This window comes from Narcine bancroftii, chromosome 1, assembly GCF_036971445.1.
Source record: "Narcine bancroftii isolate sNarBan1 chromosome 1, sNarBan1.hap1, whole genome shotgun sequence".
NCBI classification, from domain to species: Eukaryota; Metazoa; Chordata; class Chondrichthyes; order Torpediniformes; family Narcinidae; genus Narcine; species Narcine bancroftii.
The window spans coordinates 374573562-374590667 of record NC_091469.1 but is presented as its reverse complement, the minus strand read 5'-3'; the positions used below and the strand labels follow the sequence as shown (position 1 = coordinate 374590667).

Sequence of the window (17106 nt, the reverse complement as noted above, 5' to 3'; positions counted from 1 at the left end):
TGACCTCACCAAAGCCTTCGACACCGTGAGCAGGAAAGGGCTTTGGCAAATACTAGAGCGCATCGGATGTCCCCCAAAGTTCCTCAACATGATTATCCAACTGCACGAAAACCAACAAGGTCGGGTCAGATACAGCAATGAGCTCTCTGAACCCTTCTCCATTAACAATGGCGTGAAGCAAGGCTGTGTTCTCGCACCAACCCTCTTTTCAATCTTCTTCAGCATGATGCTGAACCAAGCCATGAAAGACCCCAACAATGAAGACGCTGTTTACATCCGGTACCGCACGGATGGCAGTCTCTTCAATCTGAGGCGCCTGCAAGCTCACACCAAGACACAAGAGAAACTTGTCCGTGAACTACTCTTTGCAGATGATGCCGCTTTAGTTGCCCATTCAGAGCCAGCTCTTCAGCGCTTGACGTCCTGCTTTGCGGAAACTGCCAAAATGTTTGGCCTGGAAGTCAGCCTGAAGAAAACTGAGGTCCTCCATCAGCCAGCTCCCCACCATGACTACCAGCCCCCCCACATCTCCATCGGGCACACAAAACTCAAAACGGTCAACCAGTTTACCTATCTCGGCTGCACCATTTCATCAGATGCAAGGATCGACAATGAGATAGACAACAGACTCGCCAAGGCAAATAGCGCCTTTGGAAGACTACACAAAAGAGTCTGGAAAAACAACCAACTGAAAAACCTCACAAAGATAAGCGTATACAGAGCCGTTGTCATACCCACACTCCTGTTCGGCTCCGAATCATGGGTCCTCTACCGGCACCACCTACGGCTCCTAGAACGCTTCCACCAGCGTTGTCTCCGCTCCATCCTCAACATCCATTGGAGCGCTCACACCCCTAACGTCGAGGTACTCGAGATGGCAGAGGTCGACAGCATCGAGTCCACGCTGCTGAAGATCCAGCTGCGCTGGATGGGTCACGTCTCCAGAATGGAGGACCATCGCCTTCCCAAGATCGTATTATATGGCGAGCTCTCCACTGGCCACCGTGACAGAGGTGCACCAAAGAAAAGGTACAAGGACTGCCTAAAGAAATCTCTTGGTGCCTGCCACATTGACCACCGCCAGTGGGCTGATAACGCCTCAAACCGTGCATCTTGGCGCCTCACAGTTTGGCGGGCAGCAGCCTCCTTTGAAGAAGACCGCAGAGCCCACCTCTCTGACAAAAGGCAAAGGAGGAAAAACCCAACACCCAACCCCAACCAACCAATTTTCCCTTGCAACCGCTGCAATCGTGTCTGCCTGTCCCGCATCGGACTGGTCAGCCACAAACGAGCCTGCAGCTGACGTGGACTTTTTACCCCCTCCATAAATCTTCGTCCGCGAAGCCAAGCCAAAGAAAGAAATTATCATTAGCTTGACTTTATAAACAATTGATAGATTATGGAAGAGTTTCAGGTTATAAAATAAATTGGGATAAGAGTGAAGTAATGGAATTGGTACAGGATGATTATTCACAGTGTCAAAAAGATATTCAATTTAAGTGGACTGATAATGGGATTAAATAGTTAGGAATATGTATAGACAATAATTTGAAAAATTTATAACTTAAATTATATTCCATTATTTAAGAAAATAAATGAAGATTTTTAAAAATGGACAAATTTACCTATAACTTTAATTGAAAGGGTTAATTGTATTAAAATGAATATTTTCTAAGAATTCAATATCTGTATCAATATTTACCAATATCTGTACCTCAGGATTTAAATAAACATATTAGGAATATTTTTTGGAAAGGTAAGATGGCATGAACATTGTCAGAAAAATCAACATGAATTAGATGGATTGCAGCTTCCTAATTTTAAGAATTATTATAAAACAGCACAATTAAGATTGCTTGTTTCTCTGTTTGGGAATATTAAACCATCATGGGTAAAAATTGAGTTAAATAAGATTGGAAAAACTATACCTGAGGAATTTATTTATAATTGGGAACCAAGTTTAATGGTTACTGGCAGATGCTCCATTATTGAAACATTTGGTTAATGTTTGGAATAAGCTTAAGTTAGAAAATGATGGAAATCCTTTCTCGTTTTAAAAAAAATCCTTTAATTAATCCTCATAATTTTTTCAAAAGATAAATCGTTTTTAAATATTTTGTATATTAAAGGAATTTATAAAATAGGGGATTGTTGTGAAAAAAATCATACTCATGCAAGTACGATATCCCACATAATACACTTTTTTTTGTTATTTTCAATTAAGAGCTTGTTTAAGAAAGAAATTGGGACCAGATATGGTTTTAAAAGATCCTACAGATTAGAACAGTTAGTTTTTTATGGAATGGTCAAAAAGTTTATTTCAATAGCATTTTTGATGTTACAAGAGAAAGCAACTAAATTAGGTTTATTTGTCAAGAGAAAAATGGGAACAAGATTTAAATATATCAATAGATCAACAAATTTGGCAAAATTTATGTAAAGAGGTTATGTCTAATACAATTAATGTAAGATATAGATTACTTCATCATAATTTTAAAATCAGTTATATATTATGCCTCAGAAATTGAATACATCAGGTCAATGTTTTAGCTGTGGAGAAGATATTGGAACTTTTATTCATTCTACATGGTCTTGCTCAAAAGTTAAATCTTTTTGGATTTCTATTAGTAAGTTTTTACAACAGGTTATAGATGTTGTTTCTCCGTTGAATCCTGAGTTATAATTGATGGGAAATTTTGAGAATATAAACTCCTAAATGTTTTTGTGATACAAGGAAATGTAATGTATTGCTGTTACTTGGAAATCAGATGTTTCATTAAAATTAGGAAGGTGGTAAACAGAGATTCAAAGTTGTATTCCATTAGAAAAATTTACATATAATTTGAGAGGTAAATCTGTATTTTTACAGATTTGGAGCTTGTATGCTCGAACATGACCCCTTTGAATCCTCCAGACCAGAGAAGTCTTCTCTTTAAAAAAAAAAGTTTTTAGTGAAATGTTTTTTAGATCTTTGAGTGTCTTCTGAAGCAATCCAATTCAATATATAATTATGTTTATTATGCATTTTAGTAACTTTTTTTAATAGGGGTTGGGGGTTAATAGGGAAGGATTAGACGGGGTTTAGATGAGGAGTGTTTTGTAGTTTCTTTTTTTCTCTTTATATAATTCAGCATGTATTTAATTAACTTTTATAATAATGTGATATATTTTTGTCAGGGATTGCTCAAGGTGGTATGTAAGTGGCAAGGGAAGGTTGAGAATCACTGCTCTAGACCCAATTGTTACAGAAATATTTTGCTTGAGAAAAATTGTCATTGGCCTCTTTCCTTTGGAATTATGAAACTGTGCACATAATGAGTCAATTTGGTATGATAAAACAGTGTTTTCAAACTTTTTACTTCCACCCACATACCTCCTTAAGCAATCCCTTACTAATCACAGAGCACCTATGGCATAGGGATTGCTTAAAGTGGAAAGAAAAAGGTTGAGAATTGATTTAATCTGTGCACATAAATAAAAAAATATTGTTTCATGAATATGAAGGTCTCAGATGGTTAATATGAGCAATTCCTTTGGTGGCTCAGCATTCTCACTGACCATGGGAAGAAGCTGTTCCTCAGCCTAGTAGTCCTGGCTCTGATACTCCTGTATCTCTTTCCAAATTGGAGCAGCTGAAAAATGCTGTGTTTAGGGTGGAAGCGGTCCTCAATGATTTTGAGCGCCCTCTTCAGATAACGATCCCAATTTATCATTTCAGTTGGGGGGGTGGGAGGGAGACTCCAGTGAATCTCTTTGCCGCTCTAATGGTCCTGTGGATTGGCCACTGATCCATTTCTCTGCAGCATCCATACCACATTGTGATGCAGCTGGCCAGGATGTTCTCAGTAGAGCTCCTATTGAAGGTTGACATATGGTGGCCGGTAGCCTTGCTCACTTCAGTCTTCTTAGGAAGTATAGTTGCTGTTGCACCTTCCTGACAAGTGAGGAGATGTTGAGTGTCCAAACTTTAAGGTTGCATCCTCCATTGTGATTGCAATCCGGGCCACGTCCTCTAGTTTTTCTACCCCTTGGTCGAGCAAGCGCAGCCTCACTTCGTTCGATCGGAGCCCAGCCACATAGGCATCCCGGACGAGATCGTTTGTGATCTCGGCAGCAGTTTTGTCCACACAGTTACAGTCCTTGCCCAATGCCTTTAATACTTGTAAATATGCCCTGCTGGACTCGCCGGGCTGTTGCTTCCTCGACACAAGCACGAACTGGGCATGAACTCTGTTCACCGGTTGATTATACAGTTCTTTCAGTACCTTTATGGCTGCGGTGTAAGTGGTCTCATCCTGGATGTTCTCGTAGACTCTCAAGGACACCATAGACAGCAATGCTGTTAGACGCTGGTTATCCTCCTCCACCTCAAAGAATCTCAGGAAGTTTTCAAAGTTCAGCAGCCAAAAGTTAAAGGCTTTGAAGGCTGTAGCTGACTGTGGGTCGATATCAAGTTTTTCTGGCCGAGTTAAACGCTCCATCCCTTTCAAAAAAAATTCTTTTTGCTAATAAAATTGTAGAGCTCATTGAAAGAATCAAAGACTTGTTGATCCAAACCAAGGCTTTTATTAGCAAAAGACAGGAGCTCTTCACAGGTGGCCGACCAGTCCAGAATGATCCGACCTAGCTAGGGACACAACCCTTTAAGGCCCAGACAATAGGTGTGGCTAAGCTCTCAGCCAATAGCTGTAAGCACAGTCTCGATACAGTAACTATATACACTATGTACATTGGTGATAGATCTGTACTATCACAGGGGTAAAGTTTAAAGGAGATTTGCGAGGCAAGTTTTATTTTTATACAGAGTGCAGGGGAAAAGGTGGTAAAGTGCATGTAATGGTGGCATTTAAGAGGAATTTGGGCAGATACATGAGCAGGAAGGGAATAGAGGCATACTGAGCTTGTATGTGAAGATGGGATGTGTAGATTAGTATCATGGTTGGCACTGACATGGCAGGCCTAAGGCCCTGTTGCTGTCCTGCAGAAAGTGTAGAAAAAGTTTTCAATGGGTTAATTCATAGAAAGTAGAGCAAAGGAGAGGCACCAAGAGAGAATTGGAAGATAAAATTTTGAGAGAATAAAAGGATCTCAACAACAGATGAATGGAGACAGAAAAGAAGTTGAAGTGGGAATAAGTGATGCTCGAAACAAAACTCACCTCTGTTAGATTTTGCACACAGTCACAGCCTGTGGTTGGAGAGGTGTGCACATTGTCTCATGAGTTCAGATACTACTAAATTCATAGAGATCTAATAATTTTCATTAAAATTTTGGATCATTCCTTGGTATGACATAATATCACATTAATGTTGTAGTTTAACTTTGAAATAGTTTCACCTTATCTCTAATCTACTTTTCCCCCTTACAGAGTGACTGGCCAGAAGGCTATCAGCTTTCAGCTGCCATGAATTTCCGGTTTCCACAATGTGTGCCCATTCATCTGAAGTCATTGATACCCAATGCAAGTAATGAAGCAATACATCTAATTAAAGAAACTCTTTATTGGGATCCTAAAAAAAGACCAAATGCTAGTCAAGTAAGTGAACAGAGAAATAATATTCTGTAAATTTGCTCAATGTAATAAACTGAGACTATAGTTACGTGGTTCTTTCCATCAGAATCACCTTATATAATACCATCGGATTTTCAATTTGTTGCTGAACTATTTATGTATGTGCACCAACGAAAACATCAAATACATTCTCCAATAAAATCACCAGTAAATATTTTTTGGACAATGTTGATTGCAGATCATGTACAATAATTATATAGAATATAGAACGATACAGCAAAGGAACAGGTCATTTGGCCCACAATGTCTGCGCCAAACACATTGCCAAAAAAACTAAATCTCTGTTGCTAGCACATGACACATATTTCTAAACATAATTATCATACCGTATCAGCTTCAAGCAGTCTCTGATTCAAACTGCTCCAACCTATCTTTTCCAAGAACCCACCATTCCCTGTATGAAAAATAATTGCCCTACACATATCCTTTAAACTCTCCCGCCCCTCCTCCTCACCTTAAATACATATTGTCTAATATATTTGACATTTTTACCCTGGGAAAAGATTCCAACTGACTACTCTATCAAGGCTTCTTGTATTTTTAGAAACGTATCAGGTTACCTCTCAGTCTTCATTGTTCCAGAGACACAAATCCAATTTGTCCAATGTCTCCCCATAGCTCATATGCTCTGATCCAGACAGCATCCTGGTAAATTCCTTCCATTCCCTTTCCAAAGTCTCCATATCCTTCATGTGATGGGGTGATCAGAATTTCATAAAATATTCCAAATGTGGCCCAACCGAAATTTTATATTGGTGCAATGTGTCTTCCTTATTCTTATAATCAATGCCCCGACCAATGAAGGCAAGCATGCTCTATACCTTCTTTACCACCCTATCTACTTGCATAGCTACTTTCAGGAAGTTGTGGACTTGGATCCCCAGATCCCACTGCACATCATTGTTGTTAAGTGTCCTGCCACTAACAACATATTTTCTCCTTACATTTGACCTTCCATTGTGCAACACCTCACACTTGTCTGGATTAAACATCTCCCATTTCTCTAGTCATATGTCTAAGTGATATGTCTCCTTTTGGACTCTTTGATATCCCTCTACATTGTCTACAACTCCTCCACCGATCTTTCTGTCATCTGCAAACTTACCAATCCATCCGTCTACTTTTTCATTCATCATTTAAATATATATCACAAACAACAGGGATCTTAACACTGATTCTTGCAGAACACCACTGACCTCCAGCAAAATAACACCATTACTCCACTACTCCCTGTCTTCTATGGGCCAGCTGATTCCAAATTCAAACAATCAATTCCTTGTGGATCCCATGCATTGTACCTTCAGGATCAGCCTACCATGAGGGATCTTTTCATTTTCTGACTAAAATCCACATTTGATAGGATCCAAAAAAAGGCACAGCACCACCTGTTTCTTGATCTCAAAATGACCCAACATTTTTACATACTCCACACTGCTTTCACCAACATGTGAAATGGGTAGTAATCCTGAAATTACAATCCTGAAAATCCTGGATTTTAACTTAATATTTAGGTCCATGAAATCACTTTTCAGGATCCCTTTCTCACTTCCTGTTTGTGCCACTGGTATCAATATGGAGCACAACTTCTGGCTACTCACTCTCCCCTCTCAAAATGTCATGTACCTGCCAGAGTTATCCCTGACCCTGGCACCAGCATGGCCATGTACCATCTTGGAATTTCACTTACACTCAGAGAATTGCCTCTCTGAGTCCATAACTATTGAGTCTTCTATCATTATCGCTCTGTCTGACCATCTTTTTCTGCTTATCTGAACTCCCCTTCAGATTATAGGTGGTGGAGGAGGTGGGAGGGGGGTAAGAGGGAGTGGGATGGATTCCATGCTCCCTTTGAAATGATCAGGGCCGTTTCTAGGTCTCTCTCTGAGCTGACTGTGGCTCCAGTTCCTATATGCTCTTAAACTGACCAGTAGTTGTTTCTCTTTACGTTTACTAGTTTCATTGAAAAATGTATTATAATATTGTGTAATATCTGAAAAGCATTACATTAGAAGTGTGATGAGTTATGGGGAAAAAAAATTAATTAGTCCAGATTATCTGCCAATCCTGAAGTCCTGAGCATGATGGATTATTGGAGTTTTATTGTACTATCTTTCAAGGGACATAGACTTTTTGCCGAGATAGGGGAATCCAGAACTAGAGAGCAAAGATTTAATGAGAGGGTAGGATTTTAAAGGGACCTGAGGGGAAACTTCTTTACAGTTAGAGTGGAGGATATATGGAATGAGCTAAGTGAAATTGTGGAGGCAGAGACAATTGTAACATTCAAAAGACATTTACACTGGTATGTTAACAGGAAAGATTTAGGGGGAAATGGGCCAAACGGCCCAAATTCAGACAACTGGGACTAACTTTGTCGGTATAGACAAGTTGTGCCAAGGGGTCTGTTTTCAAGCTGTAAAACCTAAGAAGGTATGGCTTGGAATACCTGAGTTATACCACTTAACTGAAATACTTCACAGAGAAGCATTTTAAAACAATGAATGCAAGAGAACACCATAAATATATTCAAGAGGATGGTCACTGCAGTCATGATAGTCTGATAGATAGATTTTCAGATAAATTGATGCTCAGGTCTTTCTCTTTTGATTTTTTAGTCATGTTATTGTCATTGACAATTTTAAATTGAAATCTTAGCATTAAGCTTTTGAAATTTCAGGCACTTCGATTTCCTTACTTTCAAGTGGGCCACGCTTTAGCTGTTCCAATGCAATATTTTCAGCCAACGCAAATCCAGAAAAAGATAATTCAGCCTACAGAGCTCAAGCAAGAAATTTTGCCAAAATACAGACTTCAATCCCAGCCTCAGTCTCCATTGCAACCACAGTTGAAAGGTACAAATCAACCGTTTCAACTGGTACAAATCCCACAACAAACCACTAACCACCAACCAGAAAAGGAGATCTTGGCATTCAAGCAAACAGTTCTGCCCTCCATCACTCATAACACCTATCTGGTAAGATTTATATTAATTGATAGAACAAGACACTTTTTTAATGGATTATACCTGAATGCCCACGGGTTGAGTTGATGTGTCAGTGGAGAGCTGAAATTAGCCATGAAATAACAAATACAGTGTTCTTGTAACTACTTTGTGAACAGAATTGTAAAAGTCTCATGTTGTTCAATCATTACTGTGAAAAGAAAGTAGAGCTTCAGACAAAAAAATATGCCCTTTGGATTAAATTAAATTTATTACTGCAGATATAGTCCATCAGAACGTTTTTAAATCAGGGGATAGTATCATTGCTGGGATCAAAAAGGCAAATCTGAGAGAACAATTTAGATCACAGGTTCAGAGTTATCTTGACAAATACAGAAACAAAGAATTCAATAGCTTGTGATTTAAAGGGAAGAGTGAAACACTTGTCTGAGTTGTTTTCCTCACAGCAGATAAAAAGCTTAGGACTGGAAGAGGGTAGGAGGACTAAGGTGGGGGAGCATAAAAAATTATTTTGGGTGGCTTTATTTCAGACACAGAAGATGGAAGAGGAGGGTTAGTTGTGAGAATAGGAAAAAAGATTATCCGGAGGGGCAGTTGGAGAGAGCAATCTAATTGGTGGACAGAGGGCTAAGTAAGCTAATGTGCAATGTAGAATTATGGAAGAGGAATAGGGTAACTTGATGCTGGCAGAAGACAAAAATGAGGACCTTAGTAGAATGACATGTACAATAGCTGTATGTGGACTCAGCTTTCAGGGTGTAGAAAGGCCAAGGAGCAATGGAGGGTTGAGTTAAGCACTGAAGATACAATGTACATAAAGGGGATAAGATGGGTCATAAGACACAGGAAACAAGAAGGTTATATAGTTAATAGGTTAAATCCAAAACAACAGCCAAACTAACCATCTAGTTCTCAAAAGAGTAATTCAGGTTCTGCAGGAATGTTATTACATGCCCTCAGAGTTCAAGACATCTGAGCTGATGCCTTGTAAAGATTCTAAGTCCACAAGGAAGATTTGTGAAAATCACAAAATTGCAGCTGCTGGAAATCTACAAAAACAGAAAATGCTGGAAGCACTCAGCAGGTCAGCGGCAAAGATCCTTCACCAGAACTGAAAATAAGACAAAAGAAGTGTAAGTTGCATGGAGGAGTTATGATGTGTCTAATAGGATTAACCCAGGGTAGGTGGGGGGGGGGGGTTGGTGGGGAGGCAAGGCTATAAACAAGATCATTGGGTGAATGGAAGCAGTTAAAGAGTGAGAACATAGACAAAAAAAATGTTGAAGTTCCAAAATGAAGAGCAGGGGGCCAAGCCTGGCAAGTAAGACTGAAAATACCCTCCACTTCTAGAGAGTGAGAGAGAGAGGAAAAAAGAGAAATACAATAAAAGAACAAGCTAATCCCAAAGCACAAATGGACAACTGATTCAAACCAAGAAATCAAGTTACATGTTGTAGAATTCAAGATTAAGTACAGAATGTTGCAACATTCCTGGACATAAAACTAGATATCGTCCCCAGTGCTGTCATTGGTCATCATTGTAGTGAAGCAGGAGGCAAGAGACCAATAGGTGCGAGAGGAGTGGGGAGTGAGAGGACGACTTAAAGTGGGAAGCAACAGGGACCTCATGGTAACACTTGCAGACTGAATATTAGTATCATCTGCAACTGCCAGAGAAGTATTATAAGAAGGAAAGTAGTTGGTGGGAATGGAAGAGTGAGCCTGGAAAACTTGAAGGGATCCCTGTCAAATATTGGATAGGCAGGAGAGGGGAAAATGTGTACAGATGTGGAAATTGTTCTCATTTCAGTGCACCTTCTTAGTAGGGAGTTGAACTTCATTGAACTTCAGAATGTCCATACTTCTCCTTTGCATTGACAACCAGAATTAATCCATGTGCAACTGTAAGGTTTAATTTTATGCCAGTAAAGATTGAAGAGGTTAACACATTTTGGTTTTTAAAAAGAATAGGTGAAAAACCAACACAAGAGTGGCTGCAAGCAATGGCCCAAAATTTGCTGATTTTCACATACTTTTGTGGATACTTTGGTCTTAACTTCTTTTCCAAGGTGTTGTCTCAGCCATCTATGCTCTGCAGAGCAGTCAAAAGATATACATATAAAAAAGTAAAAACACAAAAATACTGAAGGAACTCAGCAGATCTTGCAGCGTTCATAGGAAGAAAAGATGTATAACTGACGTTTCGTGCTTGAGCCCTTCTTCGAGGTATGATTAAAAAGCAGGCAGGCACCTGAATTAAAAGGCTAGGGAGAAGGGAAAAATGGGCAAGATGTGGAGTACAGACCAACAGACAAAAAGTGTTAAGTGGATATGGAGAGAAAGGTAGAGGAGAGGAAAGGTGAGGATTGGGAGAACTAGGGATTTTTGGCTCATTAAAAAGCAGAGTTGGGCAAAATAATACATAAGGAATAATGTGGGTGGGGGTAGAGGCAATGGAAACAGGAGACCTCAACATTGCACTGCTGGACTGAAGCCACTTGCAGGTTGGAGGATTAATGTCTCAAGTCACAGCTGGGCACCCTCCGGCCAGATGGCATTGATATTGACTTCTCTGGTTTCTGTTGAACAACTTCCCCCTCCCCAATCCCCCAATGTTTCCCTGTTTCTTTTAGCTGTCTCTCTTTCCCTTTGTTCCCTTTCTCCCAGCTCTGCTTTCAGAGCCAAAACCACCCCTCCTCCAATCAATTTTCTTTCCTCCCTCCGGTCTTCCTCTCCATATCCAATTAACACCTTTGTCTGTTGGTCTGTAACCCTACCCCTGCCAATTCTTCTCCCCAGCTTTTTAATTTGGGCACCTGCCTGCCTTTCTCATACATTGAGAAAGGCTCAAGCCCATAATGTCAGTTATATATCTCTGCTTCCTATGGACGCTGCGAGACCTGCTGAGTTCCCCATCATTTCTGTGTTTTTACTACAATCACAGCACCTGAAGACTTGTATGTTTCACTCAGTGTACATATAAATGCATTGTAAGTAGCGGTAGGTTGGAGAGAAGTGATACAAAATGACACCCGCTGAACCAAACGGTTGGCTTTGCTGATTATCCACCATGCTTTGAGAATCATTCAAAAACTATAAAAAATGGTTATTAGAACATAGAACGGTACAGCACAGTACAGGCCCTTTGGCCCACAATGTTGTGCCGACCTTTAGACCCTGCCTCCCATATAACCCTCAACTTTAAATTTCTCCATATGCTTGTCTACTCTTTCTTTGGCTTGGCTTCGCGGACGAAGATTTATGGAGGGGGTAAAAAGTCCACGTCAGCGCAGGCTCGTTTGTGGCTGACAAGTCCGATGCGGGACAGGCAGACACGGTTGCAGCGGTTGCAGGGGAAAATTGGTTGGTTGGGGTTGGGTGTTGGGTTTTTCCTCCTTTGCCTTTTGTCAGTGAGGTGGGCTCTGCGGTCTTCTTCAAAGGAGGTTGCTGCCCGCCAAACTGTGAGGCGCCAAGATGCACGGTTTGAGGCGTTATCAGCCCACTGGCGGTGGTCAATGTGGCAGGCACCAAGAGATTTCTTTAGGCAGTCCTTGTACCTTTTCTTTGGTGCACCTCTGTCACGGTGGCCAGTGGAGAGCTCGCCATATAACACGATCTTGGGAAGGCGATGGTCCTCCATTCTGGAGACGTGACCCATCCAGCGCAGCTGGATCTTCAGCAGCGTGGACTCGATGCTGTTGACCTCTGCCATCTCGAGTACTTCGACGTTAGGGATGAAAGCGCTCCAATGGATGTTGAGGATGGAGCGGAGACAACGCTGGTGGAAGCGTTCTAGGAGCCGTAGGTGGTGCCGGTAGAGGACCCATGATTCGGAGCCGAACAGGAGTGTGGGTATGACAACGGCTCTGTATACGCTTATCTTTGTGAGGTTTTTCAGTTGGTTGTTTTTCCAGACTCTTTTGTGTAGTCTTCCAAAGGCGCTATTTGCCTTGGCGAGTCTGTTGTCTATCTCATTGTCGATCCTTGCATCTGATGAAATGGTGCAGCCGAGATAGGTAAACTGGTTGACCATTTTGAGTTTTGTGTGCCCGATGGAGATGTGGGGGGGCTGGTAGTCATGGTGGGGAGCTGGCTGATGGAGGACCTCAGTTTTCTTCAGGCTGACTTCCAGGCCAAACATTTTGGCAGTTTCCTCAAAGCAGGACGTCAAGCGCTGAAGAGCTGGCTCTGAATGGGCAACTAAAGCGGCATCGTCTGCAAAGAGTAGTTCACGGACAAGTTTCTCTTGTGTCTTGGTGTGAGCTTGCAGGCGCCTCAGATTGAAGAGACTGCCATCCGTGCGGTACCGGATGTAAACAGCGTCTTCATTGTTGGGGTCTTTCATGGCTTGGTTCAGCATCATGCTGAAGAAGATTGAAAAGAGGGTTGGTGCGAGAACACAGCCTTGCTTCACGCCATTGTTAATGGAGAAGGGTTCAGAGAGCTCATTGCTGTATCTGACCCGACCTTGTTGGTTTTCGTGCAGTTGGATAATCATGTTGAGGAACTTTGGGGCTTTTCTACTAGTCTCGTGAAATTCACCAATGTGCCTGCCTCCACCACTGACCCAGGAACTGCATTCCACGCACCAACCTCAGTCTGCGTTTAAAAAAAAAAACCTTCCTCTAATATCTCCCTTGAACTTTCCACCCATTACCTTAAAGTTGTGTCTCTTGAATTGAGGTGGTACCCTGGAAAGGAGGCACCTGGATGCCCACTCTATCTATTCCTCTTAATATTTTGTATACTTCTAAAATGTCTCCTCTCATTCTCCTTCTCTCCAAAGAGTAAAGCCCTAGTTCCCTTAATCTCTGCTCATAATGCACACTCTCTAAATTAGGTATCATCCTGGTAAATCTCCTCTGCACCCTTTCCTACGCTTCCACGTCTTTCCTATAATGAGGCGACCAGAGCTGGACAGAGTACTCCAAGTGAGGTCTAACCAGAGTTTTGTAGATCTTCATCTTACTTTGTGGTTCTTAAAATCATTCCCTCAATTTATGAAAGCTAACACCCCATAAGCTTTCTTAACTACCCTGTCCACCTTTCATGGATCTGTGGACATGGGCTCTGCTCTTCCACACTACCAAGAATCCTACCATTAACTTTGAACTCTGCCTTGGAGTTGGTCCTTCCAAAGTATATCAATTCACACTTCTCTGGATTGAACTCTATCTGAACTTCTCAGCCCAGCTCTGCATCCTGTCAATGTCCCTTTGCAATCTTATACAATCCTCTACACTATCCACAACATCAACAACCTTTATGTCGTCTGCAAACTTGCCAACCCACACTTCAACCCTTTCATCCAAGTCATTAATAAAAATCACGAAAAGCAGAGGTCTCAGAACTGATCCACTAGACACAGCCCTCCAATCCAAATGTATTCCATCCACCACAACCCTTTGCTTTATGCAGGCATGCCAATTCTGAAGCTTCCCTGGATTCCATGCCTTCTGACTTTCTTTCTCAATATTTTTATTAACATTTAAATTTCACATCCAAAAATATAGAGTACATATTGATATATGTTATAATTCAAAAAGATACATTACTCTTAAATCATATTATTTCATCCAAGGTACTCCACATTTTAATCAAACAGATTATATTCTGACTTTCTGAATAAGCCAACCATGTGGAGCACCAGAAACCCTGGCAAGTATGCTGACTGATTGCATCATGGTTTCGTATGGGAACACCAATATCCCTGAGCATAAAGCACTCCAAAAGATAATGGACACAGTGTAGCCCGTCGAATGACTCAAAGACTTGTTGACTCAAACCAAGGCTTTTATTAGCAAAAGACTGGAGTGTATTACATCAAAGTCGATCAGTCCAGACTGACCTGGGTCTGATTAGGAGCAGCCCTTTATGACTGCTACTATATGTAAATATATACATTGGTGATAGTATCCATACTATCACACACAGCCCAGGACATCACAGCAAAACTCTCCCCACTATTGAGTACAGGGAATGTTGCCATCGGAGAGCAGCAGCAATCATCAAAGTCCCATACTGCCCAGCACATGCTCTGTTCTCACTGCTGCCATGGTAATTCTGCCACATCCACAAGAAAAAGGAATCTCAAGATTGTATGTGATGTCATGTATGTACTCTGACAATAAATCTGAATCTGAACCATATCAAATGCCTTACTATAGTCCATGTAGCTGTCATCAATATGTCTGGTCATCTCCTCAAAGAATTCTATCAGGCTTGTGAGATATGATCTGCCCTTCACAAAGCCATGCTGACTATCCCTGATCAGACTATGATTCTCTAAATGCCATAGATCCTATCTCTAAGAATCCTTTCCAAAAGCTTGCCCACCACAGACACAAGGCTCACTCGTCTATACTTACCTGGACTTTCTCTACTACCTTTTTGAACAAGGGGACAATATTTTCCACCCTCCAATCCTCTGGTACCATTCCCACATGCTGGAATTCGCACAAGCATGCAAGAAGATTCATGCCCGCACAAGCCCTGCAGACCCTGGGACGCGGGATTTAATACATAAGTGCCCATTCTGCCCCTTAATTTGTCCAATGCTGGGTTCCCTGTAGGGGGTCAATGGTCTAAAATATTTGGGGACCCCTGTTCTAGAACATTTACCCCACCCATATTGTCTTCACCATCATCAAGGTCCCTCTCTGGAGAAGTATACATTGAGGACCTCATCCACTTCCACAGCCTCCAGGCACATCTTCCCACCTTTATCTCTAATCCTGTCATCCTTATAATCTTCACATACGTATAGAATGCCTTAGGGTTCTCCTTAATCTTGCATGCCAAAGCCTTCTCATGCCCCCTTCAAGCTCTTCTAAGTCCTTTCTTAAACTCCTTCCTGGCAACCATATACTTCTTGTGAGTCTTTCCTGTTTCCAGCTTCCTAGTTGCCTCACCTGTTTTGTCAGCCATGGTTCCCTTTTCCTACCACCTTTTCCTTATCCCAGTGGGACAAACCCATCCTGAACCCAGCACAAGTGGTCCCTAAACATCCTCCATATTACTTCCATGCTTTCACCCTTGAATATCTGTTTCCAGTTTACTCTCACTAGTTCCTGTCTCAGTTAAACACTTTCCCATTTTGACTGTTTTTATCCATTTCCATAATCATGCTGAAGTTAAGAGAGTTGTGGTAACTCTCATCAAAATGCTCCCCCACTGAGAGGTCCGCCACCTGACCAGGTTCATTACCCAGAACTAGATCTAGTATGGCCTCTCCTCTCATCAGCCAGTCCACACACTGTGACAGGAATCATTCTTATTCAAACCTGACAAATTCAGCCCCATCTATCCCTCTTGCAGTCAGGGAAATTGAAATCACCCATAACTACAACCCTGTATTTCTTGCACCATTCTAAGATCTGCCTGCTTATCTGCTCTTCGGTGTCCTGAGGGCTATTTGGGGGGGGTCTATTGACTACTCCAAGCACAGTGATAGCCCCCTTCCTTTTTTTATTAAAAAAACTTTATTTAATATTTTCAAAACTTTTACAAAGTCCGTAATATAGAAATGAAAACTACAACTAACCCACCCCCTTCCACCCACCCTCAGCAAACTCCACAAGGGAAGCATTAAGAAAATAAAAGAAACACATAGAGCAGATAAAGATATTACTAAATTCAAATAAGGCGACCACATCTTAACAAAAAAGTCAGAATTATCATGCAAGTTATATGTTACTTTCTCCATATTTTCTCCATATAAATACAGGACCTCAACTCATTATGCCAACGATTTACATTTATCTCAACTTCGTCTTTCCATGAAATCGCAACACATTTACGTGCTACAACCAATGCTAAATGAAAAAATGCTGTCTGAAACTTATCTAACCCCAAATCCATAAATGGAGCAGTATAACCCAACAAAAAATTTTTTGGATCTAACAAAAATTGGATCTTAAACAAATTTTGAAGAAATTCCCTAATTTTATGCCAAAATGCCACCCCCCCCCCCCCTTCCTATTTCTGACTTCCACCAACACCGACTCAGTGGACATTCCCTCTGCAGTATCCTCCCATTCTATAGTCGTGATGCTATCACTGACCAGTACTGCTACTCCTCCCCCTTTTCTACCTCCTATACTATTCACTTTAAAACACCTAAACCCTGGAACCTGTATTAGCCAATCCAGCCCTTCCTCTAGCCAAGTTTACATAACAGCCATAACATCATAGTTCCACGTACTGATCCATGCTTATCCTCTTTATTCCTAATACTCCTAGCATTGAAATAGACATAATTCAATCCCTCGAACTGATTACATTTATGTTTTGTTCCCTCCTGTCTTTCATCAACAAATCAGAATATATAGCTTCTTGCTTTTGTCCTTCTACCCTAATCTCCGCACTCACATTCTGATTCCCACCCTCCTGCCAAACTAGTATAAACCCTCCCCAACAACTCTAACAAACCTGCCCGCCAGGTTATTGGTCCCCCTCCAGTTCAAGTGCAGCCCATTCTTTTTGTACATCAGACTATCCCCGGAAGAGAGTCCAATGATCCAGAAATCTGAACCCTTGTACCCTGACCAACTCTTCAGCCATGCATTCATCT

General features: G+C 41.3%; 1 protein-coding gene across 8 annotated transcripts in view; it reads left to right on the top strand.

The window, feature by feature from the left end:
- Window positions 1-17106, top strand: part of mak (male germ cell-associated kinase) — a 98758-nt gene that overhangs the window by 46831 nt on the left and 34821 nt on the right. For all 8 annotated transcript variants that reach the window (XM_069913350.1, XM_069913351.1, XM_069913347.1 and 5 more), the window contains 2 exons: window positions 5369-5536; window positions 8250-8546. In XM_069913350.1, the coding sequence (XP_069769451.1) occupies window positions 5369-5536; window positions 8250-8546 (465 nt within the window). The remainder of the gene's footprint in view (window positions 1-5368; window positions 5537-8249; window positions 8547-17106) is intronic.